Source organism: Eutrema salsugineum, unplaced genomic scaffold (genome assembly GCF_000478725.1).
Source record: "Eutrema salsugineum unplaced genomic scaffold, Eutsalg1_0 scaffold_14, whole genome shotgun sequence".
NCBI lineage: Eukaryota > Viridiplantae > Streptophyta > Magnoliopsida > Brassicales > Brassicaceae > Eutrema > Eutrema salsugineum.
Genome location: NW_006256877.1, coordinates 6,135,097 through 6,150,581, shown reverse-complemented (window position 1 = coordinate 6,150,581; position 15,485 = coordinate 6,135,097). Strand labels below are relative to the sequence as shown.

General features: G+C 34.0%; 1 protein-coding gene across 1 annotated transcript; it reads right to left on the bottom strand.

Annotated features, from left to right (window-relative positions):
• Positions 1–5,223: 5,223 nt before the first annotated feature.
• On the bottom strand, positions 5,224–10,473 carry LOC18022780 (probable S-adenosylmethionine-dependent methyltransferase At5g38100). The gene is given in 3 exon segments (XM_024158992.1): positions 5,224–5,556; positions 5,645–6,313; positions 10,393–10,473. Coding segments are annotated over 3 exon segments (1,083 nt in total).
• Between the last annotated feature and the right edge of the window lie 5,012 nt (positions 10,474–15,485).

The following is a 15,485-nucleotide window of genomic DNA, read 5'->3' as shown; positions in this document are numbered from 1 at the left end:
TAGCTACTGATCAAATCTTACATATAATTGAGACTTGAGATGTTGACTAGTTTGGGAGGGGAAAACCCTGCTAACTACCCACAAACTAGTGAAAGTTTTCTTATATATAATGATGATTTGACATGAGTAGGCTTTCTCACTACAAAAAAGTAGGAGGTTAACAACAAATTTTTACGACGATTTTGAATCGTTGTAAATTCCCTTCAAATTAACGACGATTTCACGACGATTCTTAGAATCGTCGCCAAATCGTCGTTAATTTGCGACGAAACACAATCGACGTTAAATCGTCGTGCAATAACGACGATCTGGCGACGATAATAGCAGTCGACGTTAAATCGTCGTAATATAGCGACGATTTAAGGACAAATATATTCCGTCGGAAATCAACGACGATTTTACGACAAAATAATAGTTCAGTCAAACACGTTTTCACCCGATTCTCATTTTCGTTGTTAATTCGTCGCTAAACTACATTTCGTCGTTAATTCATTGTTAAATAACGTTGTTAATTCGATGGTAAGCCAAATAAAAATCTATATATAGTGCCTCCCCATAACCACAAAAAATCACAATGCTCCTAAATAAAAGTGATTAAACTAACAAAGACTTAAGTATACACATCTTGCTGCATTTATAGTCTGCACCGGTTAAGTTATCCTCATCTTCACAAGACAAGCTTCTCTTAGTTAGAAGATTATTCGTATAGATGTAGCTACTGATCAAATCTTACATATAATTGAGACTTGAGATGTTGACTAGTTTGGGAGGGGGAAACCCTGCTAACTACCCACAAACTAGTGGAAGTTTTCTTATATATAATGATGATTCGACATGAGTAGGCTTATCTCCAAAACTTTTTTATTAGGGTATTTACATGCAGAGTTAGTAAACATGGAGAAAACTAAGTTTTTCTATATTTTTGTTGCATGTCAGTGTTTTTCTATATTTACGCAACAATCAGTTTTGACTACAAACACTTCCCTTCTATCTAATTCTATCTAAGCACTAGTGGCAGTAGGATTCTTCTTGTGTAAAGATAAATAATTAGTCAATAAAGTTATGGTTGCTTTTCTTAAAAAAAACTGAATTGTTCATGAAAGTGTTTAACTTTTTTGGGTCAGAAATGAAAGTGTTTAACTTAACATCATTATATAAGACTAACAAAACTAATTTTCTTAAGTGATAAATTTAAAGATTTGAAAGTTTATCCAATTTTCTATTTTAAAATATTACATGATTAGATATTTTTTATGTCAAACATAAAATAATCATAGAATTAATAATTTCGAATTTTTATCTTCATTTATTAAAATATTTAATTTCTAAATAATTTTGGTCAAAAATGTTTTTACATATATCAAAAGTGCAATTTTAAAAAAAAAACAGTGTATTTTACTAATTTAAAAACCTAAATAGTGTATTTTGCCAATTATCCCTTTATTTAATTTAACCCAAACTATTATACTGTTGTGTGATCAAAAGTACCTCAAATTCATGACGAGCAAAATTTGTTTCTGCCACATGTGGAATTTGTTGAGTCAAAACTACAATTAAATTTGAGGAAAAAAAAACTAACCGTATTGCACTTACCATTGTTAACCATTCTAACATAAGCTACATATTTATATATTTTTACTTTTATAATTTCTTACTCTTCCTTACTAAATTTACTAGATGAGTGAACAAAATACTAATTGCTGTGAAAAAACGAAATTCCGTAGCAATGTTTTTTATTTATATTTAGAATTTTAAAATTAAACAAAGGGAGTGTTGATTAAAATTTGTAAAAAATGAAAATAGGAAGGTTTAGGGTCAATCTTTAAGAGGAGAAGAACCAGAAAATTACTCGAGTATTAAACAGTAAATTTGTTGTTCTATCAGAACAAACAAAGAACGAAAGAGTTTAGACAGGATTGAGACGAAGCGAGGCTTTAGTATTACGATTTTCCAGTGAATTACAAGAACAAAAATAGAAAGACAAGTGTTTGTGCTAAGAGGTAGATTGCTATGATAGTTGGGTGTGTTTAAAGTTGTAAGAATTACGGATTCCTTGCTCCTCTGCCCTTTTCTTTTCTTTATACTCTCAGATCGTACTTATGTCTCCGTTTACTCTGCCTGATTCGTTTTAAATGGACTCTAAGGTTGAGGTTCCGACCATTACACTTTAACCACTTAACTCATCGATTAAAATGAGATGTTGGTCTTGACGAGGTTGACTGATAATTCTGCATTTAGTCTCATTATATATCGGGTGGCTGTAATACCATGTTAAATATTCTAGAAAAGATATATTATTGAGTTGTTTCGATACAAGATCTTAAGACATATATATATACACTGTTTAACATTAACATATTGATAATACCAAATAATGTAATCTTCCTAATCTTTATCACAATAGGATATCTGTAAGAATATTCTTCGGTTGAGATCACGGGCTTCACTTCATAACCGGGCTCTTACGGCCCACAACACTTAGTTTGCAAGATCCACATCTTGCTTTCCAAGCTATCTTTAATACCCTCCCACACGACATAGATGGTATGCAAAACGCAAAAATCAGCAGTCACAGCGGAACACCTTTGTTATGGACACTTATCGAGGACAAAACATGTCTACTGACTCCTCCGGATATAAACTTCAATCAGGGATGGAACTTCCGCTCGTCTTTGGTCTGAAAAGAAAGGGAATAATAACATCCCGTGAGTGTAAACTTCTGCAACTCCACAAATAATTGTCTTTGACTTAGACAGTCCATAAATCAGAATAAAAAATAATGACCTAAAAACATGAGCGTTCCAAATAAATATCCCTAAAACCAGAATCAACTCTCTCATAATGGAAGAAGCCAAAACTTATAAATTTTGAGATATTCTAAACTTAAAAATAAATCTCAACAAAAAAAAAAAATATATCCAAACGTGTGAACCCTTCAAACCCTTGGAATCATTATTTCTCAAAAATCCATTGTATGCTAAAACAAACTATAAATAAAAACTAGATTCAAGCCCTTGCGCCCGCACGAGAACTATTTTTTATTTGTAATATAAATTTTGTTTTCTGTTTTGTTTATATATAATTTTCTAATAAGTGATAAAAAGTTTATGTTTAAATATAATATATTAATTGCAATTAGAAAAATATTATTCTAACCCGTCTGTTCATATTAATCTGAAAAGTACCACAATTAAAAAATATCATTATAACAGGCTCATTTATATTAATCTAAAAAATCGAAATTATTAAAACATTTAACATGTCCATTCATTTTATTTGTATATTTTACATATTTATTTAGTTTAACTATTTATTAAAAATATACAATATATATACTATTAAAAGAGAAAAGTGTTTTGTGTCCAAACAGAATTTTTACTTAGTTTCCTACTATTCTATTTTTGGATAACTGTTGCCAAACAAAAATATTGATTTTAATTTAGATTTATCAAATAAGTTAATTTAGTGTAATATTAATAAAATAATGTATTTTTATTTATATTTTAATATAAATCTGAAAATTTAATTTTTAATTTAGATTTGTTATAGATTTCCTTAAATATAGGTTATATTATCAATAATTTTGATTTAATTTAAATTTTCAATGACAGAGATGAAAATGATATATTATTGTATATTTTTATTAATAAGTCTAAAATTTAAATATTTAAACTTAATAAATATTTAAAATATAAAAATAATATGAAGAAATATATTAAATGTTTTAATAATCTTGGTTCTTTTTGGATTAATATAAATGAGTATGTATAATGACGTTTTTTATTTGTGGTATTTTTCAGATAATATAAACGAACGGACAAGTTAAAATAATATTTTTCTAATCGCGGTCATATATAATACTAGAAAGAATAAATTAATAGAAAGAAATTACATTTTATAATTTTTATTATTTATTAGAAAATTATATATAAACAAAAAGGAAAAAATAGTTCTCGGGCGAACGCACGGGGTAGAATCTAGTAATATATTATTTTTAACTTTGTCATTGAAAATATTATTTAAATTTGAATATTTTAATTAAATCTAAATTAATATCTGGGTTATTATTTTGTAAAAGTATAATAATAATAATGTATTTTATAATTTTTGATAATTTAATCTATATTTAAGGAAATTTTTGATAATATAACAGAAATAACAATCCAAAAACAGAATAGTAAAAAACTAAATAAAAATTATGTTTGGACACAAAACACCTTTTCCGTTTTAATAGTATAGATTTAAACCAAAATTTTAACTTAAACCAAAACCAAAATAATATCAAGACAAAACCGAAAAATCCATTAACTAATTAAGAAACCCACGTGGATATAGATCCACACTTCACGTCAACGTCATCTTGATTCTTCTCTTCACCGACAGACACCATCACCATGAATCCATGATTTTAGAATTTGGCAGAAGCGTTAACTTTAATCCATAAGAATCATTCGCGTGGGTTTGTGTTTGTTCCCACAAGTTTTCACGCTTCTAGTTTGAACATGAGGAGTGTTGTGAAAGTCCACATCGGTAGTTGGAGAATTTATAAAACAGTATATAAAGGATAAAGGTCAATTCATTTACTGCCAATTAATTTTAAGTTAGAAACCTATAAACCATATTTAACAAGCATCTTAATTAGTAGTATTAGAGAAATTGTTAAATAGATAATTCTCCTACTTTTATGTTAACGATATGGTTTATATTATAAAAAAAATTATAAGGTGAGTATGTGAACTGATTTGAATCTTGGCCAAAACGATGATCGCGTAGTAGCACAGGACCGTTTTGAATAATTTTGTTTTCTGACATTAGATATCTCATAAATTTGGCCATATTGATAAGACAATACACGATGACATGGAGCTCAACACTCTTGCACATGTTAGATTCTTAACAACCTCATAGCCAATTGATATCTCATAGATTTAGCCATATTGTTAAGAGAATTTACCATCATATGGAATTCAACTTTCTTGCAAATGCTAGATTTTTTAACAACATCATAGGATTTCTATCTCACAGATTTGGCCATATTGATAAAACAATATACCATCATATGGAGCTCAATACTCTTGCACAAGTTAGTCTTTACCTCAAATTCATAGGCTTGACGATTGATATATATTCTTCATATAATCTTGATAAAGAGACAAATTTGCACCTGGTGTTACAATAACACAATAGGGCAACAACATAACTCTTTGTGTATATATGCATTGTTCATTTTCGTTTAAGCAATGTAAAATAGTACACATGTTTCTCACACTGTTTAAAATTAATTGGTTGCTTGGCGAGTTTCTCAGCAAAACGATCAAATAGCTCATCAACCACACCTTCTCCGAAATGTTCTTTTATAATCGTATAAAGAATAGCTCTAAACATGGAAGGAATGAAGCTATTTGTTAACGGAATATCCTCCATTGGATGACATATAGTCTCAATCATCTCAACTGTAAATCTTTTGTTCTGCTTCACCTCTCTCTTCAGTTCACTAAACTGCGGAAAATACACTGGTAAGTTGAAAAACTCGATCTTTTACTTGCTTGTTACTCCCTGTAAAGGAAAACAACATCTGGTTATTAGCAATTTTTCATGACTCATACCATATGTTATAAAAAAGTTTTAGAATTATATGTCGTACAGCTATTGCAATATCATTAAGACAATCACCGATCATATCCACCACAATACCCTGCCATGTCTCAGACATGGGAACTTCATCAGACAAACATTGTCCTAATACAATCATCAATCCTCCTTGAACAATCTCTTCAGCTCTTGCTTCAAGAAAAATTTTCATGTCTTCTATGAACTGGACTTTGTAAGCTTTGTTCACTTCTTCTACTAAATTATTACACTGGATGTAATCTTTGTTCCAAGCAAGAGAATTCTTGACACATACTTGTTCGGGAACTTTGGAAAGCCAGTGAATTGTGTAGGAAGTATGTCCAATGTGGACGCTGTTTCGTGGTAACACTCTGCCATAAAAGGAGCCAGGAACGCCAGTGGAGAAATATTCATGTTTGGAGGAACGAGGCTGAGTTCTAAAGAGTGTGTTGAAGTCGTTGTTGGGTTGATCGTTGAAGAATACTTGGAACTCGAGAGGCATGAGGCTAACTTCTTTGTTGTCCTTCGATTGTTTGACTTTCACACTATCAATGATAGTTTGAACAGCAAGAAACGTGTTTGGGCCAATAGAACAACCAAAATCCGCAATTCTGAAAGTACCAAGATCGGAGTTTAGTTGGAGATCAAGCTTCTGTAAGATGCATTGCCTTGTCATTTCTTCAGCGCCATCCATGGCTGCTTTCTATATCACAAGTGTAAAGTTAACTAATTTAAGGATAACTGAAAAAATGTTGAAAATGGTCAAAACAAAGGACTCCTGACTCAAATGGTATGTTTTTTTTTTTTTTCATATTTTTATGTTTTGAAAAAGGATTCAACTAAATATATACCATTCACAATAACAAACATGAAAATAATAGAAAATACATTAACAAACTATTTTTCAATTCATTCCGCACATAGAAATTTATAACTAGTTTATACAAAACTTTACTCTTTTAGCAAGTACTTTTAACGAAGTTTACTTGTTTTATTGATTTTGCTATTTTATTACTTATCTATTCTGTTATTCACTTGACAATCCAGTTAGGTCCTGAAAAAATACACTATTTTACCTAGGTCTTACGGTTAAGATTTAGGACTGAAGGTTTACATTTTAGCTTTTTCAGGGTTAAATCTTAGTTTTTGGGGTTTTCATTTTTTTTGTTTCCATATATTTACATAGGAGTTTTGTTAAAATTATTATCTTATTATCTTATCGAATTATGTCATAATTCGAACCAGTCCAACTCGAAACCATAAAAAATATTAATTTATCTAGTTTATTAATCTATCGAGTATTAATTTATAGAGTTTATACTGTAATTTTTTAGTTTAATATATCTCTATAAAGGAAAATTATATTTTTCCCTCATAAAAATTCGCATATAATCTTTAAATTCTAAAATTAACAAATTATGTAGCATATATATAATCACTATCATTCCAATCATATAATCATGATAAATTACCTGGAATGACTCTTCTTTTAAGAACAATTACTAGAATGACTCCTCGTTCAAAGCTTTACTAGAATAACACTTATTTAGTTAGAAAGACATCTAAACCTTAGTTATCTTTAATAATCTTTTAGTTCAATTGAATGTAGATTTATTTAAATGCAAAAAAGATATTTTGTATAATATTAGAAAGGAATGAATGCTTCTTAAAAATTAGAAAGAAAATTATAGAAGAATATTACATTAAAAATAGGAATAACAGAAAATATAATATAATATATATATATGGGAGGATTACTACACTAACCTTATAAAGTATCTATATTACTTGTTTGGCGTACTTTTATTTTTTTTACAAAACTAACTTAGCATACCCAAAACACCCTTTTGGCCTTTGTTGAAAAAAACATAATTACGAAAATGCCATTACTTTTTTAATGCCACGTAGGCAAAATATAGCGCTGAAAATTTGATAAGTCTACCAGGCTTTGATGGTTGACTTATCAAATTTTGGTCAACGCAAAAATTTTGTCGGTAGAGTTATTAGGTCGATGGTAGATTTATTCGAGAGTTGGTAGAGTTTACAAATGTTGGTAGACTTATCTTGGTAGAGTTTTGATGATGAGAGGTAGATTTATTATGTTTTGGTAGATTTGTTGTTATGAATGGCAGACTTGTCAAACGTGTTGGTAGATTTGTTAAAGAAAGCGTTGACTTTGTCGCATAGTTGACTTTATCAGTAGATTTATTGACAATGAGGTAGATTTAATTTCTAAGTTGGTAGACTTATGTCCTTTGGTAGTAGACTTATGTGAAAAAAAGTTGTCATTATGTGACGGTAGATATATTTGTTTCATGGTAGAGTTATATTTAGTTGGTAGATTTTTTGCTTTTGTGGTAGATATGTTTGTTTTGTGGTAGATTTAAATTCAAGTAAAATTCTTTCCGGTGAGTGGTAGATTATTTGTTACATGAGGTAGACTTACAAAATGTTGGTAGATTTATTTGTTTTGTGGTAGATATGTTTGTTGTGTGGTAGATTTAAATTGAAATAAAATTTCTTCCGGTAAGTGGTAGATTATTTGCTACATGAAGTAGATTTACACAATGTTGGTAGATTTGTTTGTCAGTTTGGTAGAGTTTATGTAATCTGGTAGAGTTATTGTACGTATGGTAGACTTCTTATAATAATCATGTAGTTAAGATTAATTAAGTTTGGTATTTACAAAGATAACCTCGATCTGGTAGACATATGAGGTGCTTATGGTAGACTTGTTTCTATGGTAGAGCTATTTTCCATGCTTGAGGTAGACTTAGTTGTTAATGTTTGGCAGACATTTGACTTTTTGGATTGAAATTACTTTTTTTGTCCTAAATATATTCTCCTATCTACGAAAAAACCAGCGATTTGGTAGACTTGTTTTGGAATGTTGTATGTTAAACAGGTTTCGTACATATGGTAGACTTTTTCCATGGTTATATTTGACTTGATTTTTGTTACCATTGACGTTTTCTTTGCATGAGTTTGCTAAGATTATGTCGGTTAACTGTGATTCGATCACAGATGAGTATTGTTCTTTACGATATAGATGCCATAATCAATGATCAAAAATTTCTAACATGAATATTTTTTCTATGATATATCTTTTCTCTAAGATAACTTTGCCTTTTATATTAACTTTGAACATATATGTCATATTTGTAATAACCATCTCTTAACTTGATTTTTATTTTTGAATATTTGTTACATTTAACTCTATTTACATAAACTTTTATAACATCACAATGTCAAATGATTTCAGTTATGATATAAAGTAAAGAAATAAATTAAATTGAATAATAACATTACTAGCAAATGTGATAAAAATGTGAAATGTCTGGATCAATGTTTTACGACAAATATAATTTGAAAACAAAATTATTATCATTCAAAATCTAATTATCATTTACTACAAATTCAAATATAGATATACCATCAATTTAATAATAAGTCTACCATCATTTCAAAACAAATCTACCAAATGTAAATCTACAATTCATAGTAAAACATGTCGGATCGGTGCTGGATATCCCATCAAAGATTTGTTCACCATGGCAAAGCCCATAATCTGTCAGAAAAAAATAAACAAATATTGTTATTTATATATAAAATTCAAATATAAACGACTGATAAATCTACCATAAATAACTAATAAATCTACCAAATTCAAATAAGTTACCATTAAATGACTAATAAATCTACCAAACCACATCGTTTTACAAATAAGTCTATCATTAAATGACTAATAAATCTACCAAACGATTTCGTTTTTTAAAATAATTTTACCATTAAATAACTAATAAATCTACCAAACCACATTTCGTTTTCTAAATATATCTACCATCAAATAACTAATAATCTACCAAACTACATACCGTTTTTCAAATAAATCTACCATCACACATTATGAACTTTACAACCAAAAAAATACAAAATCGATTTCAAATATATCTACCAAACGTACCTGAAAAAAAAAATTTTTATGCCGCCGACCATTCCATCGAAACAACGTCTATCCACTGCGGTTGTGCGCGACGCAGCGAGAATGCTGCTTAAGAGTCACCACCAACCGCCACATCTCCATAGTTTATCGTTGATATTAGATCCAAAAACCCAGATCTAGAAAAAAATCAAAGAATTCGAAAAAATGAAAAAAAAACTCACATAATAGCAGAATGAATTGTAGAAACCATAGGAAGATCTAGATCTCCGGGCTTGGAAACGTTGGAGGCTTCTTGATACAAAAAATCGGTAGAACTAGTTGTGTTTTTCTCGATCTGAAACATCGAAGCTTTGAAGTTCATAAAGAATACATATTCATACAACAAAATTTAACAAAACAAATGAAAAGATAAAGAGGAGAGCAAGAGAGGAATGAAAAGGTTAAGAAGAAGAGCAGCTCCATGGGAGAAAAAAAACGGCGCAGGAGAAAGAGAGAGAGAAGAAAATAAATTAGGGTTTTTCTTTTTTTAGTTTTTGGTTTTGTATTTTTTTTTTTTTTTGCTTTTTTCGTCAAAAAGATTTCGATTTTTTAAAAAGTTTTTTTCGAAATTAAAGTTTTTTCGAAAAAAAAAAAATTTATAAAAAAAAATCATAATGGCATTTTCGTAATAATATTCAACATCTGGATAAAATGGACTTAAACCAACTTTATAAGGTTAGTCTAGTAAGCCATTCAATATGTTAGGCTAGGTTTGTCATTTCATTAACCTTAAAGGCTAGTCTGAGGAATTTTCACTATATATATATATATATATATATATATATATATATATAGCATACTTGGTATGAGGAATTATGGATGTAACTGTGTTGGCCGTCACCGCCACTCATTGGATAGTATTGAGATGTTGATGTTGTCATTTGCTCTCTTTGTTTTTGTGCGTTGATGAGCTTAAACTCCCCAAATGTACATTTCCACTGTGCTCTCCGATCTTTGGTTTTCAAGAGATTGCAGATTATTTATTAGGGTGGTATATGTCAATCACTCAATACTCAATAGTACATTTCAAATGTGGTGGTAAACACTGATAAATAGACAAGTTGGCAGATAAAGAGAACTAATAATTAGACAAGTTGACACATCAGACCCAAATAGAAATTATACCATGATGGGCAAAATTTGTCTGAACATTTTCTATCAGACACGAAAATATATATTTGTTTTTATCAACTTCTTCTCCTGTGAGAAGAATTTCTTTATCAAAAGTTGGTTCCTGTCCCATATCCGGCTGATTTTGGCTTATATGATATGAAAAATCAAATAAACATAGATGATGGAGAAGATAAAGCCACGGGCGCTCAGAACATGTGACAGTGTATAAACCACCACAACAGCACATATTGGAGTTAAATATGGCACGAATATTCAGACTAAATTTCTGGTCATTATTCACTAAAATTGGTCTAGACACTCTGCGGATCCATCCTTTTGGAGGACCCGGAGTCACCATAACTCTTTTTTCACATTTTCTGACATTTTCCCGTTTTCTGATGCAATCTTTGTGGTATTTCTTTGTATTTTCTGACTTGAACTTCAGAGCATTATTAAAATACTTCCCCATCATATTTTTCGACCACTGACCTCGTTTGTTTTACTTGTAAGAAACCTAGTTTCCAAGAGGATGAAAAACCCCAAAACAGTATGTTAAATTCCATAAATAAGTAATGATTACTAACAAACTAACTTGAATCAAAGTAAATAACTATTTTCTCGAAGTCTTAATTTTTTTTTTTAACACTGAATAATATGATTAAGTATACAAAAATTGGAAAATAAATTCACCAATAGTATCCAAAGTAAATATTGACTTGCGTGTGTATGTCTAGATATTCCTCAAATGAGTTGATGTACTTTTGCTGTTGGAATGGTTAACTTTCCAATGAGATGGTTTTCATAGAAATCTAAAAGAAAAATGCTAGGGTTCACCGCTAGGGGTGAATCCCTTTATTCACCTTCTCTTATTTGAGCCAATTAGAATATGACATGTAAAATAGTACTAATTTCTTGTTACTTTTCTCTCAGGCCCGACTCCCAAAAAACCGCACCAAACCGGTTTTCCCCTTCTAGTTTCTTCGTTGGTAGTGGTTTATTTCCTAAAGTAGTAACTTTTGGTCCCCAATACTGCCCTTCTTGAGTCTTCTTTCCCGGGTTCCGCCCCCGACCATGGTCAGAGGGTCCGCTGACCACCTCCCCGGTAAGCCTCGCTGCTCTTCACAGTCTCCTCCGTCGTCTTTCAACTAGTCTCCAACCGCTGCAGCATCATGGATCCCCTTCGCCAGGAAAGAGCTCAACACTTCAAGCACTCATCTCACACGTTTCAACCATCCCCAGATGGTCTCTCATCCACTCTCCTCAAGCTTCCCTTGGGAGAGAAGCTTCGCTCATCTCAACACATCTTCTCCCCTGCAAGCTAAGTTTTCCCACAAACCTCATCTGCACACGAAATCCAAAGTGGTTTTCAAAAACATGGTTTGCCACGGAGGCAAAAAGACTTCTCATTAACTGGTCACTCGCATTACCCAACAGTCCGAATCAAGCTCCTTCCTGACCGTTTGGCACCTTATCCCTCCAAACCCTAAAGCTCCACATCACCTTGGCGGCTCTTCCATCTGCTTCATTTCTCACTTTCTGCTTTTCTCCACTTCATCTGTTTCCAGTAACAATGTCACGCCGATTCTCATACGCGGAAAAAGGGAAAGGAATTGCTTCCTCACCTGAGTCTCCCCCTACAAAACGCATCAAAGCTCCAGCTATGGATACCTCTGACCTAATCAAAGCAAATGAGCTCACACTTATCGGCAGACTCACTAACCCTCGAGAGCAGAGGATGTGGACCATGCTCCCCTTTCTCTCCAAGCGATGGGGACTTCGAGGAAGAGCTGTGGGAGCAGATCTGGGAAGAGACTGTTTCCAGTTCAGATTTGAAAACGCTGAAGACCTCCATCAAGTCCTCGAAAGCAGATCCCACCTCTATGCTCGTTGGATGCTCATCATCCAGAAGTGGGAACCGATTATCTCCCCTACTTTCCCTTCGGAAATTCCCTTTTGGATCCGACTCAGAGGCCTTCCCCTCCATTACTGGAAAAACGAGCTAGTGGAAAACATTGGCAAAGAGGTGGGCCATTTGGACAGCTTTGAACTCACGGCTACGGAAGCAAAAATTCATGTTACGATTGATGGCCTCGCCCCCCCTTTTGATGGAGACAATTATCGAGTTCACTGACAGAACGGAAGCGCCTGTTTCTCTTCGATACAACAAGCTCGACAAATACTGCAAGTTCTGATGTCGCCTCACTGATGAGCGACAACATTGCCCAAGCCTGCTCAAACCTAATGAAGCTCAAACCCGTAAGGAAAGGAGAATGGATGACTCACTGCAAAAGAAAACAGAGACCCAATTCTCAGACCAATCTGATCGGCCCTACAACCAAAGAACAGACAGACATGGTAATCCTTTTGGTACCAGACCATCTCAACGACAATCAGGAGATACAAGAAACACCCTCTCAGCGAACCAACAAAACCCAAGGGACACCAAGTTTAATCAAAGGGACAGAGAATCTCTTACCGCAAACTCCTCCACCAACTGACAAGGAAAAACAACTCCCAGGACAATGGAAATGCATCGTCCAACCATGAGAGGCTGGATCTACCTGCACCGCGCAATAAGGCGAGACCCCTAAATCACTCTCAAGGACAAATTTGGAGAGAAAAGCAACAAATAGAAGAAAATCACCAGGACCAGACTGCAACTTCTCAACCCCGCATCCCTGCTTTGGAAAGAAACCTGGCAGAGGAAGAATTCAATATGGCTTCACCTCATGCCCAAATGACCTCACAAATCTTGAATGATCTTCAGGAGGTCACGATCCAGTATATTAACTGTGATGACCCTATCAAAAGTGCTGGTCGCATTCAGAGGGTCATTCAAGGAGAGGAAAATGGACTAATGGCTGAGACAGCAGCGAGAATGCTGGAACACGCTCTAAACCAAAACCCAAGCTGCCTGCAACAACAACAACAACGACTAGATGAGGAGATCATTCAACCGGAGCATGACCTGCCACAACTACAAAATCCACCTTTAACCAAAAAATGTGGTAGACCTCCTAAGAAATCTGTGCCCACAAGTCCAATGCTCAAAGGAGCAGCTTCGAGGAAAATGCTCTCCGACCACCTGCAAAGCTCGCCAAAGGTTAAACTCTCAAAGACAAAGAACACTTCACACTCTATGCGACAACCAGGAAATAATCCACATGATCCTACCTCGTCCAGGCCACGATCTGCCTCCACACAGAACCCACCTCTACCTCCCTCTCGCTCTGGCCATTCATCGAGCAAACCTGCACCAAAAACCAAGAACAAACCCAATCAATCTCAGAAGGAGAAGGGGAATTTTCGGGATCCCCAGGATCCTCTTCCTTAGCGATCGCGAGCTGGAACTGTTGTGGGCTGGGGAACCCTGCAACAGTCAAGCGTTTGAAGGGGATGCAAAAAAGCATCCGACCCGACATTCGGTTCCTCATGGAGACCAAAAACAACAGCGAATTTATAACCAAGAAGCTCAGCTGGCTCGATCATGAATCTCACTTCTTTGTCCCTCCCCATAGCCCAAATGGTGGAGGCCTGGCCCTTTTCTAGAAGAAGGAGATTAACATCAGCATCCTCAACGTCTGCGACAACTACATTGACTCTGAAATCTCCTACAAAGGAAGGAAATTCTTCTCTACCTTCACCTATGGCGAGCCAGATTAGACCAAAAAGAAGGATCTCTGGAACACTTCACCGATTTATCTAACTCCCGAGATGCCCCCTGGTACTTGACAGGAGATTTTAATGACATATTAGACAATTCAGAAAAAAGAAGAGGACCTGTCAGAGCAGAAGGTACCTTTGTTGCCTTCAGATCCTTCATGGCACAATGCGACCTCTTTGATCTTCAGCATTCAGGTGATCCTCTATCTTGGAGAGGTACTAGGCACACGCACCTTGTACATTGCCGAATGGACCGAGCTCTCTCCAATAGCTCGTGGGCTGAGCTATTTCCCTCGGGCCGATGCAAGTATCTAAACTTCGAAGGTTCTGACCACAGACCCATCGTCACATACCTGGAAGTCTCTGCACACAAAAAACATGGTCTGTTCAGATATGACAGAAGAATAAAAGGAAACAACGAAGATCTGCTACAGGAAACTTGTAACAAGTTAAAAGATGCATACCTCAAGGAAGAAGCCTACTGGAAGCAACGTAGTAGAAACCTGTGGCTGGCCCTTGGAGACAAGAACTCCGGATATTTCCATGCAATCACAAAGGACGAAGAGCAAGAAATAAGTTTTCTATGATTGAAAATAGTGAAGGACAAGTAGTATATTAGGATGATGAAATAACTGAAGTCATATGTTCCTATTACGCGAAGCTGTTTACCTCCATAAACTCGGACTGCACTGCAACAGTCAAGAAGGCCATCACTCCTGGACTCTCGGAGGCTGATAATCAAGCCCTTATCGCCGTACCTTCACCCAAATAAGTGAAGGCAGCCATCTTTTCCATCCATCCAGACAAAGCTCCAGGCCCGGATGGTTTTCCCGCATGCTTCTTCAGGTCTATTTGGCAAATCGTAGGTCCCAAAGTCATAGAGGAGATACAAAACATCTTTGTCACAGGCAATCTCCCAAGATCTGTCAATGCCACACACGTCAGGCTCATCCCTTAGGTTCAAAGCCCTAAAACTACAGCAGACTATCGACCTATCGCCCTATGCAATGTGTTCTACAAGATCTTCTCCAAGATTCTTACTAAAAGACTTCAAACAATTCTCCCCAAAATCATATCAGAGAATCAAAGTGCTTTTGTACCTGGAAGATCGATTACT